This window comes from Lissotriton helveticus, chromosome 10, assembly GCF_964261635.1.
Source record: "Lissotriton helveticus chromosome 10, aLisHel1.1, whole genome shotgun sequence".
NCBI lineage: Eukaryota > Metazoa > Chordata > Amphibia > Caudata > Salamandridae > Lissotriton > Lissotriton helveticus.
Window position 1 is genome coordinate 418,040,323 of NC_136071.1, and position 21,300 is coordinate 418,061,622.

General features: G+C 41.8%; 1 protein-coding gene across 1 annotated transcript in view; it reads right to left on the reverse strand.

Annotated features, from left to right (window-relative positions):
• PGAP6 (post-GPI attachment to proteins 6) overlaps nt 1-21,300 on the reverse strand; it is a 500,899-nt gene that overhangs the window by 65,990 nt on the left and 413,609 nt on the right. Inside the window, exon 10 of the mRNA XM_078662901.1 lies at nt 264-442. Within this exon, the coding sequence (XP_078519027.1) occupies nt 264-442 (179 nt within the window). The remainder of the gene's footprint in view (nt 1-263; nt 443-21,300) is intronic.

Genomic DNA, 21,300 nt, shown 5'->3' on the forward strand with positions numbered 1-21,300 from the left:
CAGATCTGTGACTGGGGGTGAGTGTCTGAAAAGTTTCAGCGCTCCGTCCATCATCTCTTTGTGTTTGCTTTGTTTGCCCTAAGTTGGCAGGGTATGATGGACGTGGGTCCCTTGCTCACTTTGCAACTAGATTCAAGCTAGTAATTTATTTTAGCCTGTGATACACCTCAAAGCAGGTTTGTGGTGAACCCTGCAAATAGTAAACAACAATGTATACTGGAAATGCTTTGGACCCTTAAACAGTGTGAAAGCAAGTAACATACCGTGGAGAAGAACATGGTGAAGATGTAGACTGAGGCCTCTACAAAGAAGTAGCGGCTGATGGCAACAAAAATGGCCGGAAGAAACATCAGGTTACTAAGCGTCAGCAGGAGTGTGGCAAAAACCTGGCGAAGAAAGGAGATGGCATTGGTGGCATCTGTGCAGCTCCACCCGCTCCAGCCTAAAAGGAGGAACAAAGGAGATTTACTTGAATCAGGTTTAGAACTGTAGCAATATAGAAGAAGTGGTTTGTGTTTATAGGGAATTATGGCGCCACAGGATTGAGTTACACTTATTGTATTCTCTCTCAAAATTTATTCTTACGGTGCTAAAGGGCGTGGAGATCCACTAAACTCCACAAATTCAAGCACAAGGCCTCAAACGCAAATCGACTCCCCAGCACACGTATCAGGTAAGATATGGTTTCCCTCCAAGTTAAAACGCAAGTACAGTAATAGAATCACAGAATATACACAATTATTTCTTTCTTTTGTCTTGTTCACGCTTTATTCTGGTGTTCTTGGCCACAACCAACACGTGTTTCGTCGCTACAGGGTGTGATCCCGCGTCTTTCTCAAGGTTATACTGTCCAAGTACGTGTTTTTTCAATGTGGTGTTAATTTCGACCCACACAGGGGTTCTGTTATGTATCACGGATGAGTCCAAAATTTGGTTCCTCCGATTAATGTGTTCTGGTTTTCTTCCACGGACTAACACAATATCTCTCTAGCATCCAGACTGGATACCGCACACCGCACTCGGTCTGCAGCCAAAAAGTTTTGCTGTACTCTGCGACGCTAGAGAGATATTGTGTTAGTCTGTGGAAGATAACCAGAACACATTAATCGGAGGACCCAAATTTTGGACTCATCCGTGATACATAACAGAACCCCTGTGTGGGTTGGAATTAACACCACATTGAGAAAACATGTACTTGGACAGTATAGCCTTGAGAAAGTCGCGGGATCACACCCTGTGGCGACGAAACACGTGTTGGTTGTGGCCAAGAACACCAGAATAAAGCGTGAACAAGTCAAAAGAAAGAAATAATTGTGTATATTCTGTGATTCTATTACTGTACTTGCGTTTTAACTTGGAGGGAGACCATATCTTACCAGGTTTAGAACTGTAGCCAATACATTTAACCGAGAGACAAATGATGGGAAATGGTGCACTCTTTCAAAACATTGATGAGCCTGCAACACTTTTCTTTGCCCAAAAAGAGATTACCAGCATATGTATGTTCCGACCTCCATTGTCAATCACCTAAATATACAATGGCTGAAGATCTTTGTTAGAAATTGGGTTTATGGTTAGTAGAGGTATGCACCCTGTCCAAGCAGGAACCACAATTCTAGTCAGGGTAAGTCACACACACACCCTAAATTAACCTGTGCTCACCCCCTGCCAGCTTGGCACAGTGCAGCAAGGCTTAACTTGAGACGCAATGTGTAAAGTATTTGTGGAACACTTCAAACAATAAAACAGTGAAAACACGATACAAAAAGATACCACACCGGGTTAAATAGAGCTTACTTAAAATGAACAAAAAAAGACCCAAAATCTAATAATTAGAACAGGAGTAATGAATTATTAAAAAATAAACTGAAATGTAGTGTTTAGAAGCATGAAGCATCAACCAGGGCTATCTAGTCGTGCTAGACCGGGTTAAATCCAAACCTTCAGGTTGACAGCGATGGAGCATGGGTCAGGCATAGGGATCAGCCTTAGACCGATGCAAAGTACCTTGTGTATGTCAAGGAAAATGTGAGGAGAGGAGGCTATGAGTCATCCTTGATTCTTAGGTTGGAGGTAAAGTGTTACTTCTGAGGTGTGCAAAGTTAGAGATGTGTCTGAGATGGAGGAGATGTACCTCGCATAGGCCATGCGATGTACTCGATCCTCACAACAACGCAGATGCGTCATGCAGCAGCGGCGATGCGTTGGTGTCGATGTGCTGGTTCCAAGCAGCACAACTGTGGTGATATGTTGATTTTTGCTGGAGCAGCACCTAATATCCACTTCGAAGGGCTCAGGACTTAATTGGCACCACTTGGCAGGGCAAAACTCACAGACAGCTGAGTCTAGGTGCTGGGGCATGGTAGTTGAAAGTCTTTGATGTACCTGAGACTTCACAACAGGAAGCAAGCCAGTGAGCCCTTGGAGTCACTCTGGTTCTGGGCTCAAGTGATGTGGGCCCAGTCCTTCCCACGCAAGGGGGGCAGCAGGCAGTAGTCAGGACAACAAAAAAGCATTTGTTCCAGAGCAGCAGTCCAGCAGAGTGACATTCCTTCAGCACCACAGCAATCTTCATCCAGGCAGAGTATCTACAGGTCCAAAAGTGTACTGAAGTGGCAGGGTCTGAGCTCTAGCTCTTATACCCAGTTGTGCCTCTGAAGTGGTGCAGACTTCAAAGAAGGGTCTATGAAGTGCATAGGGGTCCTCCTTACTGCCCTGGCTCCAGACATATTACAGGGGGTTATGCAATCCTTTGTGTAGGGACAGGATAGCGAATTCAGGTGTCAGTCTGAGGCTGTCTAGCTCCACCCTTCCATCCTGCCCAGGATGGCCAATCAGGATGTGGATGGCCCATCAAGTCACACCTAAGCTCCCATTACATGTGGCTGTCTAGAGGGAATACAAAAAGCCCAGCTGTCACCCTCCCCAGATATGTATTGGAGGCAGGCTGTAGGCACATGACTAGGGATACAAGCAGAAAAACTGCATCTTTCTAAAAGTGGCATTTTTAGAATTGTAATGATAAATTCTAATTTTCAATTAAAGAGCATTTATCATTACAATTACATAGATACTAATCGAGACACCTCTACCTCCTTCCAATTGCTAATTACAGCTTATGAAGTGTAATAAGGAACCCTCAAATTTAATGCATGGGAGGATTAGGCCTCAAAGTAGCGAAAGACGAATTTGGGAGTTTTTCACTAACAGGACATGTAAAACTTAAAAGTACTGTGGAAACTTGGCAGAGATCACTGTTCGCATGAGCTGAAGCCATTTTGTTTGTGGCATCCATTTTAGTTAGCCATGTGTTTGCCATGTGCTTCCCCATCTTCGCTGTTGCCTGCTTCTCTATTACGCCTGAGTCATCATCTATTGTTAACTCTTTCAGCACTGCGCCAGAGCACTGCACATTTTCAGAAAGGCCTGTAGCTGCTAGAATGCACCTGTTACAGATTTAACTGTCAGGCTAATTTAACTGATGTCAGCAGTTCTGTAACTCCTCCCACTCTGTTGACTAAGTGATTTTTTACGTATCCTTATATGTGTGAGTAGCTATTTGTGTGTACACTTATACTGCCTGTTTTTGAACCTCCATGCTTACCTCTGCTACCTTTCACAGTATATAATCACCATGGTTTCTGTGCTCCATGTGCTGCCTCATACATTGCCTGAGGGTTGTGTATCGATGTAGTTTCACTCATGAGTCCTAATAAACTATTTCTTTAACATTACAGCTTCCGTGTCAATTTCTATTTTGGCAGTCTAAAGGACCAGTGCTAAAAGAAGGGCTCACCCCTGCACCGGTGAACCTCTGAAAGGCTCACCCCACAAATTGGCGCCTGTTACATGAGGCTCATCGGCGACTTGGATGCCCGAAGGAGTGGTCTCGGCGGAGGTTTAGAATCTGGCTCAGGATGTACACTGCATGAGGAGACCCTTGTGTTTGCAGGCCGCAGTGCTTTTCCGATTTGACCCTCCAGGTGGTGCCGGTCTCCGACTGAGATCCCTTTTGGCGTTCGTCTTCCAGTGACGATTTGCTCGATTCAGAACTTGGCAGTTGGAGGCTAGGGACTTTTGTTTGGTAAGGTTGTTGGATGCGACACTTCTTGATTTGTTTGGCCAAAGATTCTGATTTGATTAGAGTATATCTAAATTGTAATTTATGTAGGCAGGCAATGAGGAGATTTTTCTCTAATTTTTTAATTCTTGAACTGTACAATTTGCGCTTAGTACTGTAGTGTAGTTCCTATTTCCCTTATAGGCTCTGCGCATTGGAATAATATACACTATAGTTTTAGCATAGGACTGGGGTCAGTATGCTTCTATCGAGTATATTAAACTTAATTACTTTGTGTGTCAGCTAACTCAGAGGTCACTAGAAACTTTTCGAATAAACAAGAATGGAGTAGTTTCTGACAACCGCATAAACATGACAACTTTGTTTCCCTTTAGAATCGGAATAGTCTCAGAATCGTGGAAACCATACATAACAGTTTCACTCAGTCAATCGTGCATGCTTTGTTTCTACAGAGTTTAAACTAAAATAGGTAGACGGGCATTTCAATAAAAAGGGTTTATTGAACAGTCTTATTTCTCGTGCAAGAGATATGAGCTGCTACAATCGTAAGACAGAATGCGAAGTATAATACGTACAGCGTTAGCAGTAAGATAAAATAATACTGCAATAGCATGGCTTGTAGCGGACATATATTCATAAAAATATATACATAAATAACACAGGCTAAAATATAAATACTCAACTGGTGCTTCTAGCTAGTTCTACCCCAGTGTACCTAACCTAAGTGTAGTATGAGGTGAGAAGTAGGTGTTGCTTCGCTATAGTTTAGTTTAGCTATAGTTTAGATTGGTGTTGCCAAGATTTGCCAAAAGTCCCTCTAGGTTCTAGTCCGCTCCATACCTTAGAATGAGACAGGTTGGAATCTCCTTGCGGGTCTCGATCTCTAACACCCCGCAAGGGGAGTCAGAAACACTGGAGCTGGATTCTCTGCGAGGAGGATGACGGAGTCTAGTCAGTGCATCAGGCGGGGACTCGATCTCCTTCTGAACTTGCCGTGGCGAACGGCGTCGTGCAAGTATGCATCTGGACCATACCGTGCACCGTAGTTTGCCAGGGCAAGTGAAGGTATATTTACACCTTGAAGATGTTTAGGAATGGCAGTATTGACATAAAAGTCGGGCATAGGAGCGTCATGAATGAACCCCCTAAGGAATAGATGTTCATGCATAATAAATGAGTTCTTGGAGCAATCAATGATCCAAGCAAGGGGAAGTCCTAAAGGCTTAAGAGTCTGGTTTTCCAAGAGCTCGTGGTGACGTAGTTGGACGGATGTAGGTGACCATGCCTGTATTTGGTTAGCATGGATAATGCCTAAATAAGGGTTGGATTGCTATGCCTAAATAAGGGCAACGAGAATTGTGCCTATATAAAGGCATAAGTCGGGAAACCTATATACGGTATCCAAATCGACACACAACACCCACTCCACTTTCGTATGAACGACATTACCAAATCCTAAACATGTTAAACATATCTAAAATAGAGTATCGCATGATTTGCTAAAACATGTCTAAAAAACATATTTCTAAAAATGCATTAAAAAGTGTTGCTATGCATAAATAATGCAACGGTGCTGTACATATTAAAGCAATGTATCATTCCAAGCATATATTTACAATGAATGCTAAATGAATGAACATACATATATATATACATATGATGAAATGGCTCATAAATAGAGAAGAAAAAGATCCAAAACCATTTCATGTCAGATTACATAAATCAATTGTCGGTGACAAGGTGACATATTGTTTCTGATAGGTTTTTCAAAGAATTCTGTTCTCTATGAATAGTTCTACTATAAGCAGATTACTGTGCCAAAAAAATGGAAAATACAAATTTGAAAAAAAAAATAATCATAGGAAAAAAGTTTCAGAGTTAGTCTCTGTTTTGAAAAAACTGAAGGTCAGATTCAGAGTCTTCTCATCTACCGTTGTAGACGAAAGTTGGAATACCTCGTTTAGAAGATTAACGCACATAGATGTGAACTATCGCCTTCAGCATTGTTCGCATCAGCAATGTTCGTATCAGATGTTACCTGTGTGCCTGTTGTATCCTCTCGTACCTCAACAGTAGCAATTTCCGTCTGTGAGATCTCAATGAATGCCATCATCAGAAATGGTAGCCTCTGGGCACAACACAGAGCATGGGCCGTTACAGGGTCCTGCAGAGTATCGACATCCATAGGCATGACTGATTGAAGTGTTAGACAGATGTCTAGCACACATTCTTCACCGCAAAGCAGGCAGCTTAGAACAGGTAAAATGCAATCTTGCCAGATTGGTCTGAATGACAGAAACCATGTGATATTTAATTCTTGTAGACGATATAAACTCAAAAGGTGGACGATGCGCTCACGACACTTCATCTCCAGTAGAGCTCTCTCCATGGTGAATTGGGTGTCGCTGGTGATTTATTTTGTCATATCGTAGCAGTATGAATAAAAACAGGATCCCCGCAACGAGTGCTAAAAGGAGCGCCAGTCCGCCAAACCCAGAGTGCACGAAGTTTGGAATGATTCTGAGGACTGCTTGAAAAGGTGCTAAGAGTCCTGAACACACGTTCTTAAATACATGTACAATACTGCTCGTATCAGACATGTTTAAGATACCTCCCAGCATTTCTGAGAAATGTATAGGGCAGTTTGTATTCAAAAGGGCATGTATCTCGGCAGAAGTCCTTGCGACTTGTAGATCATAGGTTTATTTGGCCGAGGTCGGTGGCACTGTTTGTTGCAAAAGAATGGCTTTCATTCTGCTTACAGTATCAATTCGTATAGAAGAGATGTTCAGTGAAGGCCATTAAAGCGACTCCCTGACTGTGTCTATTTGTGAAAACAAGACTTGCATACAGCAAGTGACCCTGGATGTAACCGTTACTAGATATGGGATACCTGGCAACATGCCACAGCAGCTGTGATCATTCAACATGAGGCAACTTCCATTTGAAAGTTGTCCAAAAATTGGATTAATCACTGAAGCTGATGAGTCTTGCAGGTGACAGGATAGGTTTGTAGTGGACCCATCACAGGCCCCTTGTAATTTAATACCCTGACAAAGGAGAGAACTGCTTAGTGCGTTTTCACAGTTAGAACCGCTAAGAAACACTTCACGCCCCCCACTCCAACATCTGTGTGTGTAAGGTAAAATCCAGGATGTCTTGATGTATTCTTTACCCAACCTTTCATATTTGCCTGCTGGTATATGTTTTAGGCAATACTGAAAATGGAAAATTGTAACAGGCAGAGTAATTTTACCATGTATGATCCACTCAGTTGCTGTTTTTTCTGCCACTGTGAATGGTATTTTTCCCAGTTTTTCAATGCTCAGCACCGTATAGTCTGCTTCCCTTTGTGCCAGTTTGATGAGTTTATCAGTGAGATTGAATTCTGAAAACAGTGACCTAGTGTTAATTAAACGCCAAGGTACATAGCCTGAACGCAAGTTTTGGAGCGTCCAGCCTAATAGCATGATAGAACTTAGCTGAGATTGACCATGTTGCAACATGACCAAGTCCTATTCCATGATGTCTATGGCAGAAGACACAATGCTGTCCAATGAATATATCCTGGACGACAGAGTTGTTAACCCATTGTCTACTACAGAGAGAGATTTCTCTAAATTAATACAATCAATTTCTCGAATTATTTCTGCAGTCTCTGCTTGGGTAATCTTCCATATTTCATTATAAGCAGCCTAGATACTGGCATATATGAAACGTTTTTGATGCGGTCTTCTTGGTCCTAGCAAGAATTCCCTAAAGGTCTGCGCCTTCTTTAAGTAAAGATGAGTGTTGTTTTACATCCTCTAGTGTAGCTTTCAGTATTACCCCTGGATGCTGTCTTTGAACATAGCGTGGGTCTGGCCTATTGATAGTGAAACCCTATGATTTGTTCAGGAATCGATTTTGACAGTTGTTTGTGTCCGTGGGCCAGAGCAACCATTTGTTCCAATCTGGATCTGATCTGTTGTGATGCAAAATAGTATGTACGTCGACCTCCCCCTGTGTAGTGCTATTACTTGCAGGTTCATATCTTTGTTCTTGGCTAACCCAAAGCAAGACGTTTGTTGGACAGTGTCATTCAAAAACATAATTTTCTCAGGGATGATACAGGCTCTAAACAAAGCAGATTTTGTGTCAATGTTGTCTTTCCAAAAGTCGAAACCCTGTCTAGACAGTTGGGCAATAAAGGCTGCAGAATAAATCTGTTTTGTATTGGTTAACATATTTTTCGGTCCTGTCTTGTTCACATTTTAAAGTAAAATGATTCAGCATTGGATACATTGAACCCTGAACAATATGGAAATTTATTTTCTTCAATTTCAAATTTTTATTGAGAATAACAAAAAGACAAACAGTACACTACAATAAAAGAAGAAAAGATAATGGCAGTAAACATATTGCATATCCCAATAAAGCAAAACATGACAATAATATTAGCATTATACAGGGATGATAATAAGTAAAGTAAAACTATTATGACGACACAATAAAAGAAGCAATAACGACAGTGGCAAGATAGTAATAATGATGACATTAATGATTAATAGTGCTCTAGACTCACATGAGACTGCATCGGTGAGTCCAGGTCTTATAGTTCTAAGTATCAGTACAACCAATACACACAGTATGGTAAAGCAAGGTATCACTCAAATAGCATGGAGTATGAGACATCCTAGGGATAACAGAACATGCGATTTCACGGAGGGTTGTAACATGTATACGAGTAGTCGAGGGAGCTCCACAATTTCCTGTGCTATTTGCGCCATGGGGAAGTATGGAGAGACTCGTTATCCGCACCTCTCAAAGAGAACAACCATTCCTGCCACATTTTAAAGGAAACTTCACTAGCACTTTTCCATTTGTTTAGAAGGACTTTACATGCCAGAGTGAGCATGAGATCCATCAGATGCCGATCCTGGATGTTTACAAGATGAGGATCTAGAGCACTCACTAGAATGTAGGAGAAATCTCTTGGAGGTCGATAGTGAAAGGTTCTGTGTATGTAGTTATATATCTTGTCCCAATATGATTGTAAGGCAGGGCAATAAAAGAGCATGTGTGCCAAATCACTCACATGAGATTTACAGTTCCAGCTTGTGGGGCTATTGTTGAGTTTAAGCTTGAAATTTTTTTCGGGGGTCTAATACGATCTGTTTATTAACATTATTTTGGTCTGTGAGAGTACAGGCGAAATTTTGTTTGAAAAAGGGGTCAGGTGAATCTTCCCCCAATCAAATTGGACCAGAGAGGAATTTGTCTCATTTTCCCATGACGTCTCACATTTTCTATGTGATTTTTGTGAGTTGGGAGAGAGGAGTTTATATATCTTGGAGACGGTGTGTCCAGCTTTTACGAGTTGAGCAAGCTTGCCGGCAATGGAAGGGTAGTGGGGTGTGATAGATCGTGAGGAGATGAGCGATTTGAGTTTTAGAAATTTATAAAAATCCAGAGGTTTAAGCCCGTGTCTTGACTGTAATTCGGAGAAAGGTAAAGGCAATGGGCCTGTGAATAGATTTTTGATTAGGTTTATCCCGTTTTTAGACCAGTGGTCCCAATAGAGAGACCTGCCATCTAATTTAAACTCTGGTTATAACATAAGGAGGCCCAGTTGGATTTGTTAATTTTGGTCTTGGCTTTGGTTACCTGTTCTAAACTCAGCAGGGCTCTTTTGGTATTGAGCAGGATGTATCTGGAATGAGGAAAAGCAGAAGCATCAGCTGTTAGGAGGGTGGGGAGAGGCATGTTATTGATGATCGCTCTTTCTATGTCCAACCAGACAGGGATATAGTCCGATTGTGGGAAATGCTAGTTAGACCCCTGTTTACATAAGTATGCAGTCTGGTAGTTTCTAAAGATCGGGAGGCCTATATCACCTTTTTCCTTGGGTAGCTGAAGTTTACTTAATGAGATTCTAGGTTTCTTACCCTGCCACAGAAATGTATTGAAAAGTTTATAAACCTTTTTCAGGAAGTCGTTCGATAGTAACATTGGTAGCATGCAAACAAGGTAATTAACCAGGGGTGTTATCATAATTTTCAAAGTTTCCACCCTGCCCCACCATGACAAGAATTTAGGGGACCATCCTTCCAACAAGGTGGATTTTTTTTGTAAAGGGAGTTTATTAGTTTTTAAGGTGCTGATTAGGTCTTCTCAAATTCCAGCCCTAGATACTTGAAGCATTTAGATTGCCAAAGTAAGCCTGAGTCACCCATAATGTCTTTGTTACCAATGTTGTTTAAGAGTTTCACCTCCGTTTTATCCTGGTTTAATTTGTAACCAGACACTCTGGAGAAGTCCGCTATTGAGGACATTAGGGCCGGTATAGCAGCCTCAGCGTTTACAGATATCACCAGGACATCGTCAGCGTAGGCCGTAATTTTAACCGTGCACTCACCAAAGCATATCCCTTTAATTCTATCATTATGCCTAAGATGGTAAAGGAAGGGCTCGATAGCGAGCAGGAATAGAGAAGGGGAAAGGGGACAGCCTTGTCTCGTGCCTTGTTCTAAGCTGAATGCGGATGAGAGGCAGCCACCTGCTCTAACACTGGCTGTGGGGTTGGAATAGAGTGCCATCACCATACGAATGAAAGTCTCGCCTAATTTGAATTTATCTAGCGTCGCTTTTAAGTAAGACCAGTCCACCTTATCAAAGGCCTTTTCGGTCTAGGGCGATTGCAACTGTTGGGGAGTCGATAGACTTAGCCTTCTCTAGTATATGGGCTAGGATGCGCGTATTATCGCTGGAAAGCATTTTTTAAGAAGCCTACTTGTGAAGGGTGGATACGTTTGGGTAAGAATTTCTGGATACGTTTCGCAATGATCATAGCGTAGATTTTACAATCTAAGTTAATTAGAGAAATTGGCCTGTAATTTTTTGGAGAAGACGGGTTCTTCCCCTCCTTGGGAATCACTGCTATAATAGCTTCATCTGGGGTGTCACGTACTTGGCCGGTATTGTCAAATTCATGGTATAGGTCGAGTAGAGGTTGAGTCAGTAGTTTGGTGAAGCATTTGTAAAATTTTGCATTAAACCCATCTGGGCCGGGGGCTTTCCCGATTTAAGTGTTTTCATTGCACATCCAATTTCCGGGGCAGTGATCGCGTTGTTAAGTTCAGATTGTTCTTGGGCCGATAAAGAGGGGAGTGAACAATTATTTAGATAGTTTTCTATTTTAGAGTTGTCGAGTTCTTTGTTCTTGCTGTATATGCTGTTATAGAAATCCTTAAAGACATCCGCGATCTCAACAGGATTAGAATGAGATACCCTGGACTGGTCTGTTAAGCTCTTAATCGTGGATTGCTGTAGCTTAAATTTTAAATAAGAAGCAAGGCTCTTACCTGCTTTATTGGATTCACATAGTCTGATGTTCTTTTGAATTTTTAACCATATCCCCGCTCTTTCACTGACTATCTTATTGTATTCATATTTTTTATGTACTATTTCATTCAAGACAAGGGGGTCTCTGGTTAATACGTGTCTTTTTTCTATTGTATAAGGTTAATGTTAGCGTCTCTGTTCATAGCCGCTCTTATTTTTATGATCTCACCTCTGATGGAGCTTTTAAGTGCCTCTCACCATGTAAGATCAGATGTCTCCCCTATTTTGTTGGATGTGAGGTGTGTGTGTGTGTGTGTGTGTGTGTGTGTGTGTGTGTGGTTTGTTAATGGATGCCTTTCTCTAATACTGCATTATTCAGTCTCCAAAGATTCTCTTTGTTGATAGTATTCATCAAGGCTAGTGACAATGTGATACAGGAATGATCTGAGATCACTCTTGGTTCAATCGAGGTTTCCTCGATGTTGCTGGAGGCGTTCCCAGACAAGAGTATATAATCTATACGTGAGTAGGTGTTGTGAGGTGTCGAAAAGAAAGTATAGTCTCTCTCCGTGGGGTTTTGTAGTCTCCATGAGTCTATCAAATTAAAACGTGAACAAAGATTGAGGAGGGTTTTGTGAGAGGTGTTGGGACGGAAAGGGCAACATGAGTCCCTATCTAGTGTTGGATCCATAGGCAAGTTAAAATCGCCGGCCATTATGTGTTTTGCATTATCCGGGATTGTACAGATATGGTCAGACAGCTCCATCCAGAAATCCGGGTCATCTTTATTAGGGGTATATAAGTTAGTGACATAAAATTCCCTGTTATCTTTTGATAGCTTAGTGGAAATCCATCTCCCCTTAGTGTCAGAAGCACTGCTTAGTATGTTAATATTAGATTTCTTAGCTATTAAGGTCAGAACCCCATTCTTTTTCCCTAGTGTGTCAGAGCCCACAACGTCGCTGTATGATCTGTTCTTGAGTGAATTGAATTGTGAGGAGTCATTTTTTGTCTCTTGAAGCAAAATAATGTCTCCTTTTTGTTTATACTGATAATCAAGTATCTTCCTCCTCTTGATCGGATGGTTAATGCCTTTTACATTTAGTGAGACAACTTTAAGACTGTTACTTTTGTGTGCCATGTTACCAGGAGAGACGAATGGTAGCAAGAGATCGTTGTGTACAAGCAGTATGTGACTCCGACATCGTAAGGAGACGTAAATGGAGTGCAGTGTATTGGACTACAAAACATACATTTCCAAGGTGTGTGACCCAACGCAAGATTACAGAAAATTGGTTTTTGACCAGCAGCCCCACTTGTTGACCGTATATGGCCATTTGCAGCAAGGCGATTGCTAACCTGAAGAGAATTTTCTTGGTAACCATGAGGAAAACAGGTGTGGGTTTGAGACTTTCTGGGTCATCGTAGAGAACTAGAGACTCGGATTGAAGTCTGTTATTAGAGCACATCGAGCAAAAACACAAGGATAAATTCAGGTAGTAAAACATAAGTGTAAACAAAAAACAAGAAAATACAGTTAAGACCCCATCCCACCCCACCCTACCCCCAAACCCTCCCACCCCACCCAAAAAGTAAACAGTAGACATGGTGACAAGGGGAAAATAGCTCCCCTCCCATGACAGCAATTAAGTCATGTATAACACATAGAATCGAAAACATTTCAAGAACAGCGAGCTTGATCACATAACCATAACTAAACTAAGTACTAAACAAGATGGAATGCTTGTTAGGAATGCTTGTTAGGAGTGGTATCATGTACTCAAATGTATGGTCGTTTACATTAATTCTAAGTTTGACCCATTTGGACGAGTCTGAACAATGAAGATGCAAGTACTAAACATTAATACTAAACGTTACTATGAAAACTACTGAATGAAGATAATAGTAGGCTGAAGACAGACCATGACTCAAACACGCATGCTGCGGACTACATAAAGGAGTCTTCCTTAAAAGTAAGTTAAGCAAACACACCTGTGGGCGCAAGTTATAGTATGAATCTTAACGAGTTGCGCCCCGTGATTGCATCAAATGAACTATAATATGATCTACTTGAGCATTAGAACAGTAGACAACAGTGATATGATCTACGTCGGGCATTGGAATAGCATTAGAACAGCATTATAACAGTAGAACAGAGGACGAGGACTTCGCTTGACTAAGAGAGAAATTCAGGTGCCTGAACTAGATGACCCTGGCATTGCAGTGTCCATAGAGGGATCATCTGGGCCATCAAGGAATCTTTTCAGCTGCAGATGGTCCACAAAGACCTGAGGTATCCCCTGAATCGTCACACGGAATCTTACCGGCCCTACAAATCCAAACTGGTAGTTCAAGGAACGTAGCTTAGGCCTGAGAGCAAGGAAACCTTTCCTGATATTCACCGTCTCTTTACTGTAGTCCTGGGAGATAAAGATCTTGTTAGTTTTCCATAGAATGTGGTTGTTCTTGCGCATAAAGGCCAGGATTTGCTTGACGTGTTGGTATCGTAGGGGTTTGCATACAATTGGTCTTGGACCTTTTTGATTTGGTGGAATTTGTTTAGTGACTCTGTGGGCCCAATCAGATTCCAAAGGATTACTAAAGGAAAGGTTAGTTGCTTGAGTGAAGCAAGATTCTAGGAAGGGGATACACGAGCCAACGGAATCCTCTGATCCTTCTGGAATTCCAAAGATACGTAGATTCCCTCTTCGATTTCTGTCTTCAAGTTCCGACATTCTTCTGTTCAGAGAGTCTGTTGTGATAGACATTTGTTTGGGGGATTTGCAAACTTTAGCCTTGAAGTCCTCCAGGTGGCTTATTCTGTTTTCCGTTTCCGATAGTCTGATATTGGTATCCCTAATGTTCTGTCTGATCGCTAAGGTTTTCTCCTTAGTTGACTTTGCCAGATCATGTACCTCTGCCAACTTGTTCAGTATAGTGTCCATTGTTACGTTGATATCTCTTTTCCCTTTGGTAGGAGAGTCAGGGTTCGGAGGGTCTGCCTTAAGCCTCTTAAGGTTCTTTGCTTCCTTTTCCCCCATGGTGCACATACGTGAGGATCGAAGTGCTTATGTGGTTTATGGTTTGTGGTTTGACGATTGCAGAAACTAAGCTATAGTAGTAAATAGCCAGACGTTGGAAATAAAATTCTCCTCTTACATGGGTCTAGTAGGGGATCTGTAGAACTCATAGAAGATATAACATTAGCTTCTTGGTTGTCACTTGCTGTTAAAACATCAGAGTTAGGAGCTTCCATTATGTAAACCTGCAGCCATCTTAAGGTCAGGCAGAGCTGATGTAAGAGATAGGCAAACTTAGGCATCGGCCATTTTAAAGACAGGCATCATGATAAACAAAAGTGCAGAGATTATAAGGTGAGGCAGGTCTCCAAAGCAAAAACGCCTTTCACAAGCGCTGGGACCCTATCAGGATCATATTCGACAGCTGTGTGGCAACCATGGTATCCAGTGCTGTTCAAGGCACTGCGTATGCGTATAGTTAGCTGTTAACCTGCATTAATCTCCAGCAGTTGTGCAGACCCGACTTTAAGACATAAGCATCTACTATTAATTTCTCTCTTTATGACCCAATAAGAGCCAGGAAAGGGTGAAGAGAAGCAGGTACCTTTACAAGTGGGCTCTCATAGCTATTCTCGTGTCTATTTCAAAATCAGTAATAGTGGAGCGCATCCTCATTACAAGCGAATTAAACAACACTGTAGCAGGGCTCAGGGCGTGTTAATCCGCCTGCCTTTTGAAGGGGAAGGTGCTCGGGGATAATGGACCATGCGGCGCGATCGCTGTTATGCATCGAAAAGTCTGCCATGACCGCCATTTTAGGCGTGTGTGCGGGGGCCCAACGTGCCAGGGTATTGTCCGAATGAAAAGGATGGCTGCGAGCAAAGCCGCCTATTTGGAGTTTACATTACCGGCATACAGTTCAGTCCAGTGTCTTCCTCAGATCATCGCAGGCACAGGAGTTCTCCGACCGCTGTCACCGCCCACGTGGACCGCCACTTGAGACCAGGATCGCAGGTATTTCTCTCGAAAACAGGAGCCGCGGGTGCACCCTATGTTCCGCCACCTATACTGAGCAGCAGAAGTATGTTGCCTTGAAAATGAGTACGAAAAAGACGATTATGGGCTGTGGCATGTGAGTAGGTGAGAGCTCACGCAGCCATCTTCGCCGGCGTCCAAACCATATAAACTAAATATGGAAATTTCATTGCAAACGTTCTTGAGCTACCCTTTGGAGGTGTAGGACAATGTTCCAATTGGTTATACATAAATACATTTCTAGGTGTTGCAGTCTTATGCAAGAAATGATGACCATAATGGTTATAACAATATAACAGTTCATAGTCTGATGAACCCTCTAAATATTCATGATTTGAAAATCCTGCAGACATTTCTAGATCCGACATCATGTTATTAACAGTCTTGAAGTCCCAATCATCAGAAAGGTACTAGAGGTTAATATTAAACAAGTGTGGAATCTTCAAGAGTTCCGACGGGCCAAACATGTCACATGCAGTTCTGTCCCAAACTATACCATCTGGTAAAGGAACAGCTGTGATTTTCACTGCTGACAAGTATCTTGCTTCACGATGGGATGATTTGTGTGGCTGGAGAAGTAAGTTCACTCTTTTACTTGCTGCGTCCATTTGAACATATCTTCCATTTATCAGCATACCCAGAGTTATTAACAGAGCTAACCAAAGTAGAAGGAAAAATATTCCCAAAACAATCCATAGTTCAATCCATGGTGAAACCAGATACGTTTTTTTCAGAAAAGTCAGTTGCTTGTTCTTTGAAAGTTCTTTGTGCTGGCGTCGTTTCAGGTTCGCTGGGATCCTCAGAAAACGTATCAAAGTTAATGAAATAGCCAGAGGTAGTTCTGTCAATGGTTGGAATTGCATCAGGATATGTTGAAATCGCTAGAAACAGTTGATCACTTGTTACTTTGTTGTAGACAGGTGTATCAGGATGAACTGTTATTTGGGTCTCAAGAGGGATAAGTTCCATATCTTTGTTGCTTAGTCCTTCATTTCTCACTGTAGAATCTTCAAAGCTGATGAGTGACTCAGTTTGAACCTTTTAAATTGTAGCTAGAGGAGTGCGTCTGCTACATTGTCAGAGTCCACTTGGCCTACTGCTTAGTATTGGCCACATAGTGTGGTTTGATCAGGTTGATGGACACATCTTTTCTCCTTTTAACCAGCATGGGGCGGCAAAAGTACTGTTCTTGATCCGTGGATTGCTAGGACAGGTACTGGTTGTCTGTAAGAAGGGCCAAATTCCTTCTTGTCCGCGATCTTTTCTCTGACTAGATCACCAAGCTTTGGGATCCAGACAGGACTTGCTGGGACAGCTGTTTTTTCCCCAGTGGTGGTTGGCTTCAGGAACACATTTCTTTGTTTCAATCTTAGTTCATTTAAGTCCTGTAAAACAGCCAAACGATCTTTGATATCAAATTTCTTATTTTCCACCACTGCCCCATGACAACCACGGCCGGTACCAACATTCTAGTCCCAAATAGGACCTCATATGGAGTGACACCCCCTAGAGAACTTCTTGGCAAATTGTGTAATGCACATTGGACCCCATAAAGATGTTTGACCCACCCATCACCCAAACCTAATAACCTAGCTGTTATAGACTGCTTTAGGTCTCGGTTTTTTCTTTCCACAACAGAATTTCCCTCAGGATGGAATGAAGAAGAATACCGCAAGGCTACGCCCAAACTGGCCATGGCTGCTTTCTAAGCTCGAGAGCTAAACGCAGGGCCCTGGTCAGTGTAGTATGCCTATTACGTATGTGCCGATAAAGCCTTGCAAATCTTTTATAACAGTTTGAGCGTCAGCCGAGCGCTGAGGCCACATCCACTGGAACCTTGAACACAAGTTCACGGCGACCCTGATATATTTATAGTTACCATCCCTCTGTAAGGGACCGCAGTGGTCCAGGTAAACGCAAGCTAATGGTTTATCTGAAATTAACAGGGGCGTCTGTGCGGACGTTTCACTGTAGAGACTTTCATCTTCTGGCATATCTCACAGTCCATAACATAGTTTTTGGTCTGTTTCCTAATGCCTGGCCACCAGTATCTCTGTTTTAATAACAATACTGTGGCGGAAACACCTGCATGACCAGAGGCGAGCCCTTCAAGTGCTGCTAGGATTAGTCCTAATCTATGTTCCATGTTTGGAATTAACCTATCCCCACTCCAGGGATTTGAGCAAACGGAACATTGTACGTATCAATTGTATATGAGTATTTGAGTGGAAACTTTTTAGGTAACGCTGCCCGCAGCCTTTGCTTGAAGCATTGACAGCCAGTATTATTTCACTGTCTATTTTCGGTTTTGAACGAGTGATTGCAGCTATGGGAGCCGTTTGCACAGCCCCTTTCACGGCTTCATCAGCCAATGAATTCCCTTCAACGTGAACGCCATCACGTTGATGACGCAGCATGTGTATCACATGGTTGTTTTGTAGTCCGTTTCGTAACTGAACAACTTGCTCCCAAAGCGTTTTATGCTTGATTGTGCCATCTTTTGCATCTTTGAAGCCATTTTGAAGACAATTCTGTAAATATTCATTTATTCATTATATGATTGAACAGAGTAAAAGGAATCGCACACTATGAGTGTGGGGAATTCGCGATCCGTATTTTCAAATGCCATTATGAATGCTTGTAGTTCAGCTCGCTGAGCTGTACAATCTCCTAGAGATTGTGTTTTTGTGACCATAGGTCTGAATTTGCCATCGCGCATACGACCTTTAACGATCGCGCATGCTGCCCCCTATAGCGGGTTGTGCAGAACTGTCAGTATAAATTATAAATTCGGACTGATCAAGAGGGAGAATTTCAGTAGGCAGAGGACATTCGTGTTTGCATCGCAGGAATGCTTGTGTTTTAAAATAAGGATCAAAAACATATTCAACATCAGTTGAAGCAAGAGAATTAACCCATAGTATCCATCTCGGATGTAAAGCTTTAGCATTCGGAATGCTCGCTTTTGTAACTGCCTCTAAGGCTGGTACAGGTGTCACAACCATAATGCGTTTCCCCTGTGCTAGGGCTCTTTCTTTTGCTACAGCGTTTTGCACTGCTGTCAGAATTTTTTCTGTTGATGTAAATTTCATTTCTGCTTGTGTACACAAATGTGATTTGTTTGCAAATGGTACTTTTTCACCTTCGTTAAAAGTTAGGTAGGTGAATCCGCATTGACCCGGGATGATTTGGATCACTAAGTTGCGTACGTTTATGCGTGTTTGTAAGTGATTTGTTGCGAACATATCAGCTTGAAGTGAACACAAAATTTCTGTGTGTGTAAAATCAGGTTTGATTAATCCGTAGAGAGGTTTAACCCTTTCTGCGTAGTTTAGAATGTATGTTCTTCCAAAATTCAGGAAACCTAGAATTAGTTTTTCAGCGTTTTTGGAGGTTGGACCAGTGCAAACGTTTCTAAAAAGTTGGCTGCCAGGCTGCCAGGCTTTTGCCTTCACCTGATAGTTTATACCCTAAGAAAAGGACATTGAGGTGGGCAATTCTTGAAATTGAATTTGTAGCCCTCAGAGAGGTCATCGTCTGTCAGATACATATCATCGACATATGACAATGCCTCGTCATCATAAATTTGTAGTAACTCTGTTAACCTTGCTGAGAATAACCCCGGCTGTTCTTGAACCCTTGAGAGAGTCGACAGAAGTGATGCTGCGTCTCCATTATTGAGAAAGCTGTCAAATACCTACTTTCCGGTGCAATGTTTTGACAAAAGAAACCGTTAGAAATTTCTAATGTGGTTTTATATTTTTTAAGCACAATGTTATTATTCATTAATGCTGTACTATGTGCATTTTCCACTGCAAATGTTTTACAACAAGAGTTTAGGTGTCTGTAATCCAAAACTAGACAATATGTATTGTCTGGTTTGGAAACAGGAAACAAAGGGTTGTTCATTGATGAGGTGCATGTTTCAATCATCCCTTGGTATTCAAGTTGATATAAGATCTCCCTGACCTGTTTTTTTAGCTTCTTGCTTAATTGGATACTGCCTTTGTGAAGTTGGTTGATTTTCTTTTACTGGATTTTATGATGAGGTGAATCCTCATCCCATCCTACGTGATTTTTATATAATGCTGGGCCTTGGGCAACCCATTTCCTGCCATAAGTTATTTTAAATGTACTGGAACATGGTTGGAGAAGGCTGGCATAATGATGTCTTCACCATGTGGGCACTCCCTGAGAAATTCTGGTGGCCAGCCCTGTTCTGCTAGAAGTATATCGTAACCCTTTGAAAGTCGCTCCCAAAAGAGTGCTTTCACTTTTCTTGGTATGACTCTCTCCATCCGGAGTGTTATTTCATATAACTTATGTGGAGAGCTAACCCCGGTGTCTGCAGTCTCAACCTGAATGTCTATTGTTACTTCTGCTGCACTGTCCAACATTGTCTGAGCCCATTCTCCGTTCCTGAGTTGTGTTCTCAGAATCCTCGGCATGTCTGATCTTCAGATCTGCTACCTTCTTTTTTGTGAATTGAGCTTTTGGTTTGCTTTTTTGAACGTGTTGATCATCTTTGGACTTCACACGTTTTTATTTGTGGTTTGACCGTCCTCTTCTTTCGGATGTCTGTGACGATATCTGAAATGTACGAGAGGAACGTGTATCAGTATCTTGATACCTGACAGGTTTTCTCAAATTATCCCTATTCCTGATGTTGTACTCCTTTCAGAAGGCTCCTTTTGAGGAGACCTACCTCGGGATTGAGAACGTTTCTCTTTGGAATGTTGTTTACTATTATTTCCCACTTCTTTTTAGAACAGGTAGGATTGTGTTTAATAGAGTCCTTTTCAGAACTCTCAGACAGTTGTGGTTTAACTGTATAATTCTATTAATTTTTGTATGTTACTAAGTAATTCATTGTCCGACATTGCTTCAATGCCAGGATCAAGTGTGTAACCTGCTAAAACCGGCCATGCTGCTCCTGGTCTACCTAGTGGACCGAGCCTGGTAATGTGATTTAAATGTTTTAGGGCGCCTTTAAGCAGAGCTCATGCTCCTGGTATGTATGTGGAATTTCAATATCCTCGAACGGAATATATTCCATAGGTGGATCATCTTCTTTGTAGAAGTGAAACATTTTAGTTACTGGATGTGATTCAGGGAATATTATCCATGAGTAGAATACGTCTGTCTTGTGAGATTCATGTGCCTCTATCACAAAAACTGCTCTACCACTTCTTGGTGTTAGGCCACGTCTTATAAGTTTAAGAGTGATAGCTCTCCTTAAATTTGGTGGAATGATTACTGCATTCTAATCGGTTTCATTAAAACCTGTATAGTTTAAAGCTGCTTTGTCTAGATCAGCCACAGCTCCACCGGTTTCGGTGTTATTGCCAGTATTAGACATTGTGAAATAAAACATGCAGAGCAAGTTTCAAGGGAACAAAGATAAGGTGCACAATATTTTGGAACACTGTATCCTTCAACGTTGAACAAACCAAACAGCTATAATACATAGGATTTTCGTCCTAATCAGCTATGGCAGAAATTATCTCTACCCACTCCAGACGTCCTATGGAGTATTATGAGCAGAGGGTCTCTGAGAAAAGCAAGACTGAGTTACTTCAGTATCTAGCGTTAAATTAGTGCCTTACCAAACCGGTGGGCGCCATGTAGTGTAGTTCCTATATTCCTGATAGGCTCTGCACATTGGAATAATATACACTATAGGTTTGACATAGGACTGAGGTCAGTATGTCTCTATCGAGTACATTAAACTTAATTACTTGTGTGTGCCAGCTAACTCAGAGGTCACTAGAAACTTCTCGAATAAACAAGAAGGGATTAGTCACCGACAACCGCATAAACATGACAACTTTGTTTCCCTTT